Source organism: Fopius arisanus, unplaced genomic scaffold (genome assembly GCF_000806365.1).
Source record: "Fopius arisanus strain USDA-PBARC FA_bdor unplaced genomic scaffold, ASM80636v1 scaffold00095, whole genome shotgun sequence".
Taxonomy (NCBI): Eukaryota; Metazoa; Arthropoda; class Insecta; order Hymenoptera; family Braconidae; genus Fopius; species Fopius arisanus.
The window spans coordinates 432,204-450,084 of record NW_011887834.1 but is presented as its reverse complement, the minus strand read 5'-3'; the positions used below and the strand labels follow the sequence as shown (position 1 = coordinate 450,084).

The 17,881-nt window shown below is 36.2% G+C and overlaps 4 protein-coding genes across 4 annotated transcripts in view; 3 read left to right on the top strand and 1 right to left on the bottom strand.

The window, feature by feature from the left end:
* The first annotated feature begins 1,418 nt into the window (after positions 1-1,418).
* LOC105270834 (uncharacterized) lies at positions 1,419-3,225 on the top strand. Its single transcript, XM_011312028.1, has 4 exons — positions 1,419-1,601; positions 1,655-1,849; positions 1,933-2,118; positions 2,638-3,225. Exons 2-4 carry the CDS (start codon positions 1,760-1,762, stop codon positions 2,860-2,862), a joined length of 501 nt encoding a protein of 166 aa, XP_011310330.1. The 5' UTR covers positions 1,419-1,601; positions 1,655-1,759; the 3' UTR covers positions 2,863-3,225.
* A 730-nt stretch (positions 3,226-3,955) lies between these two features.
* LOC105270833 (uncharacterized) lies at positions 3,956-8,381 on the top strand. The gene is made up of 14 exons (XM_011312027.1): positions 3,956-4,089; positions 4,184-4,354; positions 4,424-4,587; positions 4,653-4,779; positions 4,859-5,068; positions 5,127-5,175; positions 5,252-5,441; positions 5,523-5,695; positions 5,958-6,081; positions 6,159-6,229; positions 6,337-7,555; positions 7,624-7,764; positions 7,904-7,979; positions 8,062-8,381. Exons 2-14 carry the CDS (start codon positions 4,229-4,231, stop codon positions 8,197-8,199), a joined length of 2,808 nt encoding a protein of 935 aa, XP_011310329.1. The 5' UTR covers positions 3,956-4,089; positions 4,184-4,228; the 3' UTR covers positions 8,200-8,381.
* Positions 8,382-11,825: 3,444 nt separating this feature from the next.
* Positions 11,826-17,097, top strand: LOC105270831 (uncharacterized). The gene is made up of 7 exons (XM_011312025.1): positions 11,826-11,869; positions 14,240-14,382; positions 14,443-14,569; positions 14,661-14,758; positions 15,505-15,730; positions 16,042-16,576; positions 16,655-17,097. The coding sequence occupies exons 1-7, from the start codon at positions 11,863-11,865 to the stop codon at positions 16,950-16,952; spliced, it is 1,434 nt and encodes a 477-aa protein (XP_011310327.1). The 5' UTR covers positions 11,826-11,862; the 3' UTR covers positions 16,953-17,097.
* Myo10A (Myosin 10A) overlaps positions 16,996-17,881 on the bottom strand; it is a 21,168-nt gene continuing 20,282 nt past the window's right edge. Inside the window, exon 16 of the mRNA XM_011312026.1 lies at positions 16,996-17,829. Within this exon, the coding sequence (XP_011310328.1) occupies positions 17,599-17,829 (231 nt within the window). The 3' untranslated portion in view covers positions 16,996-17,598. The remainder of the gene's footprint in view (positions 17,830-17,881) is intronic.

Below are 17,881 nucleotides of genomic sequence, written 5' to 3'. Positions count from 1 at the left end.
AAAAAAAAAAGTTGTACATACCAGTACTATCGAGGTACAACTGATTGCCACGGTTATTTATTTTTTTTCTTGAACTCCGATTCTGCACGATTTTGCCCCCCTGCTTCAGGGCTAAAGTAAGAGGGTACAAAAAAAAGTGCACAGGGTACATTCAAGTACTCAATGAGTACAATCCAAACCAACAAAAAAAAGTTAGATTTTTCAAACTTCGATGCCAACTTCACATAGCTAAACAAATTGCTCTCATCGTACGCACGGGGATTAAATGAACTCTAATGTAATCAGCTCGTCTCAATTATTCAAAACTGGATGACCGGTAATAACAGGCGGGAATAATACTTTTAGTCCAATTAGACTAGATCTCATTACCTCATTAATTGAGGAAAATAAGACAAATGATGATCAAGCATTGGGAGCTGACCTCGGAAAGCAAAGCTCGGAAGAAATAATATCCAGTTCACCCGCATGACTTGAGTCATGTTCATTAACCAATTTTCATCATGTATTATTTATCTACCTCGGACTACTGCATGACGTTAACTGGCTGGACACTTGAAATTATTCAATTCACAACTCGAGAACTCAATAAATACATTCAAAAATTTGAAATTACATAAATTCCAGAACAACGCAAATCACGTGAGCTCTCAAATATTATATCACGACTAATTGATTGAAAATATTTGATTTGTTATTCGGCGATTTGATTAATATAAATATGTAAACGACATTTTACTGGTCAATCATCGAAACTTTGTACGTCTTTGAAATAAAATGAAATAATGCAACTTGTGGTTAATTTCATTATTCCCTTCCATATGTTCCGCCCTATAGATAATAATTAAAATCAATATATGAGGGTGGGTTGGACAAACAACACCTGTTCCACACGAATTCCGATTGCTTCCCCAACTTTCTATTACTCCTATAAAAATTTTAAAAATTCAATGATAAAAATGAATAACTCTTCTCCCTATAATTCAACTTCCTTCGCTAGATTCGAGTTAAACAAGACTCTCCCATTGCTTTCTAGGTTGGATCAATACATAGCAATGGTGACTAATGCATTCAGCACTTTCACAATTCAAAAATTCCCGGTTCCTCAAATTACCTCCAGATAACTCAGTGCAACTTTTCCACCTGCATTATCCATTAGCATTTGATCTCATCGAATGGCCCGAGACTATATAGCTGCTTTGAAACATTTACCAATGTATGAATAATTTCTGGAGCGCATCTGGGTTACAGTGTGTTTACTATAGAAATGATTCATTCCTCGGGTCTTGGAGAATTTTCGACCTACTACGTTGCGTACGCGCATTGTAGAACACGGTGTAGTAGGTTTATTACAAACCTGGTGATGTGGTGGGGATGAAAACCGGCCTTTTAAAAGTATAGGTACCGTACAACTCCCCACTTATGCAACCCGTCGTTGTTGATGTCGAGACGCAGTGTCGATGTCACGCTCGACGTTCTAGTTTAACTTGCAGTACGACACGGTTAAGTGCTTACTAGTCTTACAACGAAATTTTCCCTTCTTTTTTAATTCAAATAATTTCATCAATTTTACACGGAGCTTCTAAGTGAATCACAGCGTTAAGGTGAGACAATCATATAAAAATTCGTTTTAGAGCTTCATTTTTGATTATTGTAGGTACCAGAGTTTCGACTTGATTTCCAAGTCGATATTGTTAATTCAATCGTCATTAAATAATCTGCCAAGCTGGGAGACGGTAGAGGAAGACCAAAAAGGGTCAGGATGGCTGAAGAATCTTTACCACCCACGCCTGTCATTAAGGAACGTCAACAGAGTCATGCACTCCCTCTGGTCATTAAAATCGCTGAAGTCGTTAGTACAAACACGATTGTAATTCACCATTTTACGGTTTCTTTGGTGCATTTTTTTTTTCATGAAAATTTCTGGTGTTTTAGCTTTTGGAGGTTTTAATAATTGGACTTATTGTTGATCCTTTCAATTCTCAACTGAAAATACTTAATCCGGCTGAGAAAAAACTCGACGATGCGGGATTTGTTTATACTACCGTTTGTGGATACCTGATCATCAATGTGATTTTCATCATTGGATATTTCCTCGGCGATAGAATCCCAAAGAGAACGGTAAAGAAAAAATAATTTTCATCCCGCTACTTGATTTAAAATTCAATTCACGGACGTGCTTATGAGTCAATGATAAACTTGAAATTACATCGATTGAAAAATTGAAGGAACGGATTCCATTATTCAGATGAATTGTTACATTCATACGAGCTGATATGGAAGTGTCATCAATAAGCGGTGTAATTCACAAAAAGTAATAGTTAAATTGCGGCATCAGACTACGCCCAAAGTATGACTGTGTTGATTTACACAGCTGTGTGAGTCACCGACTCTCACTAGCAGCGGAGCGAAAAGATAATTAGTTGTCCCAGCAAGGCCTTAGTACAACGTACCAACTGAGATAACAAAATTTTTTCATCCACTTTTATGAATTCAAATTATTGCCAAAAAGCAACGGTCGCAAACAATTCGTAATTCGAAATGGGTTTATCCCCAGGACCATTTCAATATTTATATTTATTTATTGAATCTCACGGAATATTAGGGGGTGAATTTATTTGAGGCATTTTTTTCTTTCAGTCCCTAATATTTTCCAGCGTGGGTGCATGTCTTCACATTGCAGCAGCAAGTGTCATGATACGCAGGTGGAAACGGATGACCAACAGTTATATTGACTACGGGATGAATAACGCAGTTCATTCCAGTAAACAGTACAATGACATGTTAATATCTGCATCTGTATTTACTTTTGTCAATGCCGTAGTATTTGGAGTTGATGTTTTTATTACAATGAGATTCACGTAGTAATCTAAATGGCGGAAAAAATCGGACATCTCTGTAATTTTTCTGTGATCCTGTCAAAAGTTGAAGGAAATGATGATTCAAATGGGAGCTTTACGACGGGATAATAGAAAAATTGAGGAGTTACAAGATATTTTCTGCTATTTTATGGACCGCCTTTCTAAGGATTGAAATGGCGGAAAAATAAGGTAACTCGTCGATTTAATTATATTATGATTGATTTTCAGCGCTAAAGCCAATATTAATACATGAAAAATGAAGATCGATTTTAGCCAAAAATTATAGTGTTTTTCAAGTTCAAATGCATAATGCTGTAATCCAAAGTTTTAAATAACTTGATCTTAATGTCAAATCCGTCCAATAATTTTTAATTAATGATCTTCCATTGGTCTAGCCAGAATATTTATTTGGGTATCCTAATCTATTATAATTAGAGTATTTACACTCAATTTCAGCGAACACTCATTTAACTCTCTATTATTCCTAGTTTCAAGATTTTTTTATTTATCTGTTGATTAATATACTAGCCCGCCATTAGTCCGTCCATAGAAATATTGTCTGCAACGATGAATTTGATGTGCGTTATAATTTGAGGAGCATGATTGCCATAGATTTAATTTTATTATTTCATTGCATTTATATATTGTTTGTATTCATCACGAATTGGTGTAGACATCGGAAAATAAATTTTGCAAGTGTCAACAAAAAATGATGAATTTATTTTATTTAAGGCCAAGCGGCCGTAAAATAATTTTCGTTCCAGTAATTTAATAGGGAAATATATGGTGAATTGAAATTGGATCGATCAATATATGACATGCATAATTGAAGCTAATTCAATTGTGGGCTCTGAAGTGGCGAACGAACAATTGAACTGCAGTCTGTCAAAACATCATGCCAATACTTATTACATTGAATTACTTTTCAGTTTATCAGATAAATAATTTAGTACCTATCAGACTACTGTAATACCTATTTCATTATTTAATGCATAACTATTAGAATATATTAAATATGATAAGATCGAAAGGTGAACATCCAATGACTATAAAATCATAACAGGACTTTTAAAATATGACGACCCGTCCATAAAATTTTTCAGAGAAAAAAAAAAGCCTGGGGAATGGAGCATTGGAGGAAGAAATTTCCGAAATAAAAATTAAATCACCAAGATGCGACTCAGATCCCGGTCTTGCGGCTTTACCGCGATTTTTACGATTGATCCAATTTGTAAGTAAATTATTATTATATTTGTAATGGAAAAAAAGAATAAAACGAGTTGGAAATCCCTCGGGAATTTTTCACCCATTAAAATCTGTTATAGCTGACAACGCTAGTGGTATTTTCATTGACTGTCTACTTGACAGCTATGTCAGTGAGATATTTGACAGATGTAGCATGCATTTTACTAATCTGCCTGACTAGCTCTCACCTATTTTTTCAAGCATTGGATATAATGAATCAATTTTTTGGAGATAGTGTTCCCGAGTCACCGGTAATAAAGTAATCACCGGAATATTGGATGCCAATGTTGAAATAATACTTGTGCTTCATTGCTTTTTAGATGTACATTTTCAGCTTGACAGGAATGATTCTTTTTGCTATCGCCGGCATTTCCCTAATTTATTATGTCACATCGCTTATGGCATTTTGGGCTATTTTAATGACCATGATATTATGCTTCGTCATCAGTATTTTGTACGCGATGGAAGTGATAGCAGTTCTTCTGTAAGTATTTTCGAAAATTAAATTGTCTCCGAGAAATGCGCAATAAAATTTTTTATATTCCTAAGGTACTGGAAGAAAAAATACTCGTCATGGAAAAAATGCCATCCATTAACGATCGAGGCAACATCGGTTGAACCAATAACCAGAACATTATTCACAAAAGCTTGCGACTTTCCCTCCTCAGATGTCAATGTAGTCCTCCCACTTTTTTACTACTCATTTTATTTTTTTTAGAGATTTTACTCTTTATCTATTCTTGTTTTTTGAATAGATTTGCAAATGTGAAATAACAACAAGTGTAAGTGGACAAGGCTTGGTAGATCCGAGTATGGATACATCTGGGCAACATGAAACAAGAAAAATTAGTTTCGCCCGAAGACGTCAGTATGTTGATTCACCTTGCAGTGTGCCAGCACTTTCAATTCAGACAGTTGGTCAGGTTCAAACTGACAACGGAATGACAAGTTCTGGAGAAGCACAAGTACTTCTTCATTCTAATTTTTTTCATCTCCCAATATTAACATTAATATTTATTTCAGACAATAAGGGCCGAAACGAAAGAGAAAATTATGCAAACGTCAAGTCCATGTGAGCTGAAAGAAAATAACAACCTAATGTCATTATTTTCATTGAGAATCCTATCAATCGTAATCAATATTCCCAGGTCAATCACTAGTAACACCTGACCGTGAATCCCATTTGATTTCACAACCGTTTTTGACTTCTGGTCATTGCCTGCCTCCTCAAGTACCTCAACCCGCGATATTATGCCCACAATATCAAATGCCATGTTCAGGAGTCTGTCCTCCTGTTGTAATTGTTCGAGGGGCATTAAGTGGGTCTTGTTGTGGATCGTGAGTTGAATTTTTCTTGAGGATGAAATAATCAGATGAAAATTGGTAAACATTTTTCAATAATTATTTTCTTCGTATCAGATGTAATTGTAGTGACCATCCGGATCAAAATCCACAACTACATCATCCGAGTCGAACGCAAGATAAAATCTATGAACGACATCAAAATTCTGCTGCTTTACCGCGGACTACAGCAATAATTCTAGATTCTGACATCGATAGAACTTCTGGTGATCAAAGGCCTGACGAAAAGGGTTCGAGCGTACAACGACAAATGAATAAAAACAATCGTCATAGTTAACTTAGGTTTTCATTGATCTAGAAGTAGACAATTAATTTCATAATTTTTATTCACCTGATATTTCAAGTCATATCAATGAAATTTTTTGTCTTTACACGTTGCATTATCAATTACATTTTTAAAGACTAATTCTCATTCCGGAGAGAATGCCAAGGTGGAAGATATTAAAAAATGGGGAAAATACAAATAATAAAAATTATCTCATGCATCTCAAGGTCCTGCGCATAGTCTTGGAGAAGCACTTGAGCATTCAAATGATGTTATTAAAAAAAGTGTATCATCAGTCAAAAAATTACGACCAGAGATTCGAAAAGGGACCAGTAAACAGGATGATAAAAGGAAAATATATATTTTTTGTAAATGCCCCATCTTAAATCATGATGCCTAACTTATTTTATATTTTTTCATAATTATAGAACAATGTCAAAAAGTGAACAAAGTTTTCGCAGAACCAATGAAAATGATAGTTCTGGAACAATCAGCTCAGGTACTTCTAGCCACAAAATACATCTACCAATAATAAAATTAATCACTCATAAACAGCAATGAAAATATTGTTCATAAAGAACTAAACATGTTCTCCGTAATTCTCAGATATTGAAAATTCTAATGGGAGGAAGATTCACAGATCTATGGCAATATTTGATGCGAGACAACAGAGTTTTAAAAAAGACGATTTATCCTCGGAAATTTCCACGAGTCCATCTGAAATAGTGGGTATGAGAGATAATCAGTCTCAATTGAAAACAAGAAAATTTGGAAGCCAGAAATATTCATCCAAGTCTGGTGAAGCTATTGATTTTAAGAATAGAAAACCAGACGATCAAAGCTTTGATTTGAATAAAACAAGAAAAACAAAAAGCAAAAATTTATCAATGATCCCGACTGATGAAAGTGCAACATCATCAGCAGGCACTTCCCCAAATTTGATTACAAATAAATCCAAGAAATCGTGGCCGGCTTTAGAAGAAGGCGCCTCCCAGGTCTACGACAAATTATTTACAATGTTAAAAACGAAAGTTAGTGAAGAAATTGAAAGAAAATTCAGCGAGAAGTCAGCCCGAGAGACTGCAGAAGCAACATTCACTCGTGAAGATTCTAACTTATCACCAAACACCGTTGCTACTAAAATTGCCAAACGAGCTAAACCTCTATATCGTGAAAGTCTGTCAACTGACAAGTCCGAAGGCACGGAGACTGAAAAATCCCGACAATCAGCAGATGCTCATGGAGAGGATTCAAGAGTTATTAAGAAATCAAATAGAAATCTGACGAGCAATTCTCCTCTGTTACAATTGCCAAGGAATTATGAATCCATTGATTCACCTCACACTAGTAATATGGAAACTAGGAACAAAACAATAAACTCAACGACTTATGAATATTCATCTAATGGACACAGAAAAATAATAGAACGTATAGAAGAGGCAGATCTTTCATTGCAGAGGAACGAGGGACCCATGAACAATAAAATTTCCACAGAGACAATTGTTTATAAAAGTAGCACTCCCGATGCTTTACAATCTGTATCAGGCGAATACCAGTTGACGACTTCGTATTCATCAAAACCTTTATCAGTGGCAAAACCAAGTGAGGAGAATATCCCTACATTCAGAGAATCTTCTGGTACTGGCGATATGGGGCGCCTCACAAATTTATCAAACCGGAATAGGAATATTGAGAATCAAATGGCACGTGGCAGAATCTCTTCAAATAATGATATACAAGAAAACTCAATTGTTGATAGAACCATTCCTAGTGAGCTATCTATCGTGATGGAAAGTCTCAATGAGACCAATGAAACTCAGCAAACGTACGATTAATGATCCAATTTCGTAATCGTTTGGAGAACCCTGGGATATTGGTTGTGTATTTTTCTAGGAATTTTCATGAACATCGTGCTCTTCATCCATCTCTCCCCACCCCAAATCAAGGATTAAATTTGGAAGAAAATGTAACTATGAGGTCTTGTGATGGATACATACGAGACCTCCAACGACAGTGTCAACGAAAAAAAATTGAGTAAGCGAAGTTTTCTATTTTTTACAGTGATTATCTTTGATTTTTAATTGTTCGTTTGTTATAAAAAAGTTGTATTCAAAATTGTGAAAATCAAACAGACTATTTTCATTACTGATTTATCGAGTCGTGTTGCCTTCAGGTTGGGAATTTCTACACGTGAAATGAAGGTTCCAGTAACTTGCGGATGGGGTTGTCATGGCTCTTGTTTTCACAGAGTGAGTTGATAATTTTATACGCATATCGCAAAAAGAATAATCTTAAATACTCTGTTTTAATATTCTTTATAATTGGAAATAGCGATTATGCTTGCCTAGTGCATGTCAGAGAAACGATCTGCCCCATTATGATCCAGAAAATTTTGGATATCTGGGTAGAAAAAAAAAATGTTCAACCAAGCGAAACGATGGAACCCTCAATATTTGCTATTTATCCTAATAAATCTATTTTGTTGTTCACGCATAATGGAATCTACCCTTAAAATTCGAAAAACTCTCATTACAATAATTTTATTATTGTTACGCAATTATTTGTAAAACTGAATACACTCATGTTATGTTACATTCATCGAATAAAAATTGTCCGGAATGATTGCTTGATTAGAATGAAAAATGGATAATAAAAATGCTCTGAAAAGAAAACCATAATTCCTCAAGGATATCTACTGAGAATGGGCCTAGGTTTTGTCAGCGTATTATTATTTTGAAATGGCTGAATATTGTGATGAATATTTTGCATAATAAATCGCATAGGATTATTCTCAAATGTCTCATTACCGGAGTTGCATCCGACTAGGTTGATCTGTACATTCTGAGAAAATTGATTGAAATTAGCGGGCAAGTTAGGAACATTATTTAAAATCAATGACAGGTGAGTTTCATTCGCCTGATCGATATTCAAGATCGAAGGCATCCGAGCTACTTCAGCTGATTGATGTATGTTTCCTGAGAGTGCTACAAATCTGTTGAGGCATATGTGACTATTTCCATTGATATCTCGTATGTCAATAATCTGCCCAAATTGTTGATTAAGACTCGGTTGAATAATAGCTGAATAATTGTGCATTATTCTTTGATTCAAGTCACCGAAATTATTATCAAACGCTGAGAGCTGCGGCTCTTGCTTATTTTGCTTGTCGAATGTACATAAATGAGAACATTTCTTCAGTGCATTTATTTTCTGCTTATTCTCATTCATCCTCGAGGCCAATTCTAGCCTTGGGTAAATTAATTCTTCGTCTTTGATATTAGAACGATGAACTTTTCCTTCAACAAATTTTTTATCTTTCGTGGAACTCTTCTTTCCAATATCAATAAATCTTTTTTCAACTTTCACGGTTCCGTTCTCGTCTAATGTACCACATTCTTCAACCTTTATTAAAAAAAAAACACGAAATTTAGAGAATCTATTTCTAATATGCGACGTGTACCAGTGGATTTCGCGTTTGCGATGTCATTTATTCGCCATCTATTAATTGACGAAATTAATCATCAAATGTTAGGGGGATTTTGTTATTTTCATAACCTGCAATGTTCTCAACTCATAAGCAATATCTCAGTGATAACCTAGAGAGAATAGATAACCCCCAGAATAAATTCACTTGTACCGTTCCATGAGAATTATGCATGAGTAATTTACCCATCTGATTTAATTTTATCCATTTGTTGAATGTACAACAATTCCGTTTTTGTTGTCATTTTCAAATATTTATTCGATATAAAATTTAATGGTCCGATCAATTATTGCACTTGTAAATGTTTTCAATTTTTTTGGAGGCCATAAAAAAAAGGGTAATAAATTACGAACCATTTCAGCCTGTGCGAGGAAAATCCACAGTCGACGCCACGTGCTGAATTTATTTTGATCACTAAAATTGAAACGCATCTCTTTCGATGCATAACGAGTAGCCAGAGGGCTACGATAATCACAAAACTCACTCACTTTGGACATTTTCTATATTAGATTTCAATTTTTTTTAATCAAACTTCACCGGTCACTGCTACCGACAATATACCGAAATGCAAACTCGACGAGATTAACTGCTCGACTGTGAGAGTAAACATGTGTATGAAGGCTACCGCACGACACGAGCGCTGGTGGCATTTCCAAGGATTTCTTCAGATCGTTTCACCAATCCCACATATTAATTAATAACGTTGATTTAAACGGATTCGTTTAGGGATATCAACTCGCGTAGGCCATGGAGAGCTTATACGATATGGATAATGAAATTAAAATAGCGAATTGAATTTATTTAATTATTGAGTAAGCTCTCCCGGCTTTGTGTTCTGCGTCTGCGCCGCTACAATCCGTTGTGCTCTGGTCTACGTTTGCTCTCCATCTGATCCGCTGTGCTCTGGTCTGTGTCTGCTCTCCATCTGATCCGCTGTACTCTGGTCTGCATCTGCTCGACTAGACTTTGCATCTGCGCTGCTGGCCTCTGCGCTGCTCGTCTCCTCAATGTAACCGTTGCAACTCTAACCGCGTAAATGAGATTTCTCCAAAGATTCGTCCAGTGGTATCAACTCGCGCGAACCCTGGAGAGGGCCCCTCGCCGGGCGGTATTCGACTACTTCAATTTCCAAATTTCTCACTTCAATTTCAAGATTAAAATTATGCGCAGTATGTTGTACGCAGGTTTCAGTTTTAAACTCCCACTACGAAATTTCCGCCAATTGCAGCGACGCAACTGTGTATAAGAATAGTGCATCTCGCCCAGAGGGGTGCATTTCGTTCCTGAATTTCATCCAGTGAAGAGCTCCAGCCAGCAGCAGTGACATCGGAATCCAGCAGCCCAGCAGTGGCATAGGAGTAAAGCGGCCAAGCAGTGAACGAGGCGATCCAGAGAAGGAGCAGAGGGAATGCAGAGTGGCGCTGTCTATATCTGCAGTGTCCTGATGGGAGTATCCAGCAAAGCGGTGGTCTCCTCGAGAGAATTGCTGTGGAGGTTCCGGCGTACGGCGCGGCTGGCACATCGCAGACGCTCGACGATCGTCTTTCGTTCGAAAGACTGGCTTTGTCAGCTACGGATGAATTCTCAATATCGCTGTTGATTTTTCAATCGGCTCTTTTCAGAGCCCTGGAATTCTCATAATCCAATCGGTTCTTTGGACCTTGGATTGAACAAAACTCAATCGGCTCTTTTCAGAGCCCTGGATTACTCAATTCGCAACCGGCTCTTTAGAGCCCTGGTTTCCAAAGCCCAGCAGACGAGAAAAGAGCAGACCAGAGCCCAGCAGACGAGAAAAGAGCAGACCAGAGCCCAGCAGCAAAAACAAGAGAATAGCAGAGTCCACCAGTACAGAGTAGATAATACTGGTACGAGAACTCAAAACTCAATTTCGCTTAAGCTAGTCAATTTCGGTATAAAAGAAAAAAATGGCCGCAAGACATTAGTCTGCCATAAAAATCGTATTTGGAAAAACTTCAATTTTTTTAAACCGTCAAAACATTTTCGCTCTTCTCGGATGACTAAAATTTCTCATTATTTTTCCGCGATTTTATTTTTTCCCTGCGATTTTTATTAATTTTTCATTTACCATATCGTGCGTAGAATGGCCTTACAGGAAATTTTTTTAAAAAACAGGAATACGCGTTAGAGTTAATTTTTTTTCACGAGGAGAAAGATGGAATCCTCGTTCAAGTAAAATCTTCGGTAATCAACACGACAATTATGGTGTGAGAAAACGGTTTCGTGGTTTGCCAAAGGCTAAATTTTTTTTACTTCCATTTACTTATTCAACTCAATCTGAATTTAGTTCTCCAGCAATCACACAGATGGCGTTGTCCGTAAAAAGCAATTAGCAAAACGATCTGATTTTTTTCATTCTTGAAATAATTGATTATCTTTCAATTTTCTATATGCTCATGAATACGTCCTGGCCGGTCAATATTTTTTTCATCAAACCATTTTGCATTGCCATTTTATTTATTAATTGTGAAATTCTGAAATAGGCACACTTGGCAAACCAGTTGTGAAGGAAGTGATAATTCAAGAAATTCATGGAGGGGAAGATAAGAAACCCGAGGGCTTAGTTCTAACAAGAAAGAATAATTTTCATCCAGTTGAAAATTTAACTTGGTGTAACGAAGAATTGAAGGATGAAAGGTAGAGGAAATTCAAGAATATTCAAAAATTTTCAACTTTATATCAATTGCATTCGCGGGCTCGGCGAGTATTTTTTATTATTGTTGATCCTAGTCGGATGATATCGGGAAAGGTAAAATGACTAAAATCACGAGTGAATTGAAAGAAAAATCCTATGAAAGAAAAGATCCCCACGTTCTCATTTGCCGTGAGATAATAAGAATAGAAAAAGTTATTGTTTTCGTTCTCATGGTCACGTAAATTCTCTCATGTAGACTCTCAAAGGGTATTTTAACTTGATCACCGCAAACAATGAAATCCACTGATAATTATTGTTGTCGAGGTAAAGTAAATGCGTTAACTTACAACATTTTCGGGAAAAAGATTTGGATGTGCCCAGTCGATAGTGATTTGTGCGCCGTCAATGAAATTGAATCTCTCTGGTACCAGTCTGCGTCGTGCCATAGCAGCCTCAATGTGGGTTTTGTAAAAAATTAGAGCATTTTTAGGACGATTATCTGCAAGTCGATGAACTGCCACTTTCTCAACTCCACTTGTTGTGTCAAAAATTTTCTGCAATCATTTGAAAAATACGCAATTCACCAGAAATCGGTGAACCAACACAATAAAATTACCTATTGGCCAGTTCTAAAGAATATTAATTCATTAATTCAGTATTGAAATTATACCTTGATGAATGCTTTAGTGTTTAAAGCTGTTGGTAAATGAGTAACACACAGGCGGCAATTGTTAATACTAGCAACAACGCCAATTTTTTTTCCACTTTGTATCTCAAAGCCGTTGAGCTCGTCAATTGCTCTGCATGCATCTCTGGGATTCGTGTACATCACAAAACAATAGCCCCTGTTTGTTCCAGAAAAATCCATCATCAAGCGAATTTCATAAATTTCACCGATACTTCGAAAAATTGGGTAGATTTCATATTCGCAGAGATCACGTGGCAGTTTCCCAACGAAAACTTCGCACTTCGCGTCGGGTGTTGGTCCATTCCAATTCGGAGGTGGTCCTAATTTTCTCTGACCATTTCTTTGAGTTATCAATAAGCCCGAGTCCTCGACTAATTGGAGAACTTTTTTTGTTGTCTCCACTTGTGCATCAACACTAGTTTGAACATGTTCTGCTGATTGATGAGAAATTCTCCTCAGTCTAGTCCGTGGCATGTCCACTATTAAAAATATTAATCGAATCCGTCAATCTCAATAAAAAAAAAACGTAACAATTGAATGAACACGAAAATTTCGTACCTGGAGGGTGGTAAATCGAGGATGAGATATTCATTTTTTAATTTTGATTCTTGCGTGAAGTTATGGAAAAGTTTTACGGGTTTAATTTATTATGAGTTTAATTATTTAATAATTCGACGATCCACACAATATATTCCGGAAAAATGAAAGACAATTGCCACCATGCAATAAACGACTGATGTTTGCGAAATCGAAACGAGAACTGATACTATTTCACATGCTCTGATCACGGTGTATTCTCAACAACCAATAGATCCCAACTGAGTTCTACAATCTACCAATAAAAATTTTTACGATGTTTCCAAGGGTGGGGATTGTTTCCGAAGATTCTCGGCTTGGCACAATTCCCCGAATATCAATCTTTTAGGAAAAAAGGCCTGTAAAATAGTCGTCCTTTGTTGCCATTCAAACTCTACCGAGAATTCAAACTGAACTCGCTTTCAACATAAATTCACATAAAAATAAGAGAGTATGAGAGAGATATCATCTTAAGCAATAATAGAAAGATGGGGTGGTCCAAACCCATTAATAGTACTCATTTCAATTATTAACTAGAAGCGTAATTTGTTGTTTATTCCAGTAGAAGTTGTTCAGTCCTACGAAATTATTGGTGAAGACCACCTAGGGAATGTCGTTCGGAGAAAATGACAGAAAATGACACTGCGTGACACATTATTTTCATATTTAATAATTCCAAGAAATTTATTGAGAAGTCCGAATGACGAATTGACTTCGTTGTTGGTAGTGAATTTATTGTGAAATTTAAAATGATAAGGGGAAATTTTATTTAAGTAATCTTAGGATAAATCCGCCCTCTCACCTATGGTAATGTCTTAATAAGTACATATACGTGCAGTACTCATTACGTGACACCGCTTTTGGTCCCTGAAAAGGCGACTTGCGTATGCGGCAATCTACGCGACAATAGTAAACCCCATCAGTAGAGGAATAGACTTGCTGTCTATTCGTCGAGAAAAAACAATTCCTTCTCCTACAACATCTTCTCTAGGACGCGCCTCGCAAGTACCTGTATGATTCACTTACCAGCAGTCTGCGCCCGTCTTTCGTCGATGCAAATTGTCTGTGGACATTTTCAAACTCAAGAAAATGTTCCATTGAATTTCAGGATCACACGCGTGTTGGAAAAAATTGAGAATTCCGAAATTAACAAGTGCGGCTCGATTGAAGGCTTTACTAGTGCCGAGAGTTGATGGGAAAAGACGTGCTATCATGTTTAATCGAAAAGTGTTTATCAGAATAATCAGTGTGGTAAGTAATACCGGAGTGGATTGGAAACATTATGAAAAATGAATTGAATTGAATTTTTAGCTCCTTTGCATCGCTTCTGTAGTGGCACTTCGTGTGACAGATGACGAGAGCAGACGCGTATTTCACTATCTTCGAAATTATAGTAGAGAATGGTCACTTTTGAACAATGTAACGTGGGGTAGCGTAGGTAATTTCATATGAAAATTGAATTTCAAGCTTGGATAATAAATAAATGACATTTTTAACGTCCTCGACCTGGTGTTTCTTGACTATTACAGGTGCAGCTCTGGCGACGGTAACGTGCGGTGGTTACGTGATAATCACAATGGGTCTATTATGTGCTGCTGCCACCGGCGAACTTCAGGGAAAAAAAACGGTACATAACAATAAATAAATTTCAAAATTGGGGGAATTTTTTCAATATTTTTTCGGTGCTAGGAGTCATTAAATTATTTGCCATCTTGGGGAGGAAGAAAAAATTTGAGTTGATCATTAGTGCTAGAGCGTGAGAAACGCCGAGTGACATTGACAATCAAGGCAATAAAAAAGTGGGAATGATATTTTTAATGGGAAGAAATATGTGAAGGTGTGCATGCGAGAAAACTACATCCCGTAGTTACACGTAATATCTTGCTCACCTCTTTTCAATGAGTCATGTTTAACCAAACCCAATTTTATTATTAGATGAGAGTAATGAAATCTCAGCCACTCATTTTTCCTTCTTTTATTGTCTGTCTATTAACTTGCTTCACAGGGGAATATAAATTTGTTGATAAATGCTCTATTCTCTACACCACAATTTGGTTCATTCAACCGAATAAGTTACAAGGTTTTATCACGTCTCATTGATCTTTCAAAATGATTCGTCATCTCTTTTTTAATTCTCTCACTAGAACTGGGTAGGGCATGTGTCCTACAAAGATGACAAGTAAATTAAAATTTTTTTCAAACAATATCACCATTTCACGACTCGTAAAAATATTAATTATATCACATTATGTCTTTGTTGGTCTTTTACTTCAGCAATGTATGTTGCACGTAACAATGATTTCCCGTTTTTCTATTGAATCTCAAAAATAATTTCAAGGGTGACAATAAAAATTATGTCAATGTTTTGTTAAGGAACTTTTTCTCCTTGGACTGGGAATTATTCTTTTTGGTGTCGTTGGAGCGCTTTCGCTGGCATCAATTGAAAGTGTTCCACCTGATTTAGTAGATAATGCTGCTGTACTTGGTGCTTTATGTCTCGTTACTGCGCTAGTATTCATAGCTGATTTACTTATGACTACGCCGGAACAGAGAGAGAAGAAGAAGACACAACACGATGACCCAACTTACAAGGATCCAGGCAAGTTTTGAGATTTTGAGGGATATTATGTATTTTTCTCTTCACAGACGTAGAATAATATAAAAGCTTCCGTAGTAATAAATTCTTCTACACATGTCACTCCTGCCTATATCTTTACTGCATCTATTCAAACCACAAATTAAATATTAGTATTACTCGATTTATTTGTGCAAATGTAAATTAACATTTTTCCCATTCTGGTATTGAATGGATTCATGTCTCGTTCGCATTACAAAATCTTTCACGTATTCTCGTAAATAAGGAATGAATAAGGAAAAGAGAAAAATATTACGAAATTTATGGAAATGTAGTTAAGCCTACAACATTATCGGTGGAGAACGAGACCAAAGTACCGAAGAAAGATGGAAGTATTCAGAGTCTACACGAGAATGGACAGAGTGGCAGTGTTAATGAAGGTTTTGATAAACAATTCAGTAAAAATCGTCAGGATGAGAGCCAATCTCCGGAGACTGCACATCGGCCGGCAACTTCTGATGTCGATGTGGCATCTCAATATATTCGTTACGATGGAGATATTAAATTCATTGATGCGGAAAGGCAAATTAGAGAAGCTCGAAATGACAGACAACAATCTGAAAATCTGAATCGATATAGAGATTCGGATGGAGAATTGAGAGATTCTTATCAGCATGAAATAAATAATGAGAGGCGTTTATATAAAGGTCAGGAACTCATTATGCGACCACCTGATGAAATTGATACCCCGAAATTTCCAATTATTGGTGATAAGTACGAACCTGCATTTCCAAAAATTATCAATCCCAGTGTAAAAATTATGAAGATTGAAAGAAACGTGGATGACAACTTCAATAATAAACATGGGAGGTGAATAGATTTTTGAGTTTATTATTATATATTTTGAGCTGGAATTGATCATTTTTTGTATTTATATTGATAAATTAGATACTCGGATTCGAGTCAATATGACAACGTACCAACTCGTATAGCTTCGGGAATTCTGAAACATCGAGATCGCGCCTACATCTCACGAGCTCTAGGTACAGACGGCCACAGAGATGAGATAGAAGCCCTGGAGGAATGGGTTGGTGTCCTGAGAAAATCTACAACTGGTACACAAACTGGAAATGTTCCATCTTCTCCAACAGATCCAGGATACGTTCGACACACTGCCAACAATTGGCCTCGAGAAATGAAAGCCAAAATTTCAAGATCGAGTCCAGAACGTGAAAGAAATAACTAACCCTTACATTTAATTACCAAAACTAGAGGTAACACGATTTACGTACAATTTGACTATTTTTTTTATTGAGTATTGAAATTTACACTTATTAACTTTTGATACATTGTAAAAATATATAATGCATTTATATGCCTTAAAATTCAAACGATCTTTTTTAAACCTATTTTTAAATCTTGTGATTAGTATTAGCCCAAGTTTCTATGGGAGTAATATATCAAGTGGATAGTCAGTACATTTTGTGCACTTAGTAAATGAATCCTCATAACATCGCTTAAAATAATTTTTGGATAAATAAAAAAACAAGCAAATGAACAAACAATGAATATTTTGAAAAATTATTTGTATTAAAAGAAAATGAGATAAACATTTTCACAACAACTTTCTTTTTTCATTCTTTAAGTAAAAAAACATCGAAATTATAATTCCAACAGAAATTAAGTAATCAGTGTAAAAGAATAAACTTTAAAGCTTTGAGTTATATAAACGTACAAAAAAGAGGACAGTTGTAGGAATATAGTAATTCCAAGAGTGGACCGTCATTAACCATGCTTATCAATATATGCAGATCAGCTGGGTTTGTTTGGTCACTTGAGCATTTGTTATTTGAATTTCAGTTAAAAAGAAGAAGATGGAGATGAATTTTTGCTCATCTCAGCCCGTATGCCATGCTGCTCGCTTGATTGTTTGTTGTCCTCTGTTCCATTGTGATGTATTGGCGAATCAGTCGAGAAATTTCATGCGCTTGTTCGGTTTGGAGTCTTGTGATGCGTTGCTGCATCAAATTACCACACTTCATGTCTAAGTACAGTGTTCCCTCTTCAGATTTGACTTTACGAGTGGATATGACTTCGGAGTATGGATAATGATATAACGTTTCCTACGAAAAAAAGAAAGAACACAGAAAGCTTGAGTAACCTTTTAAGATTTTT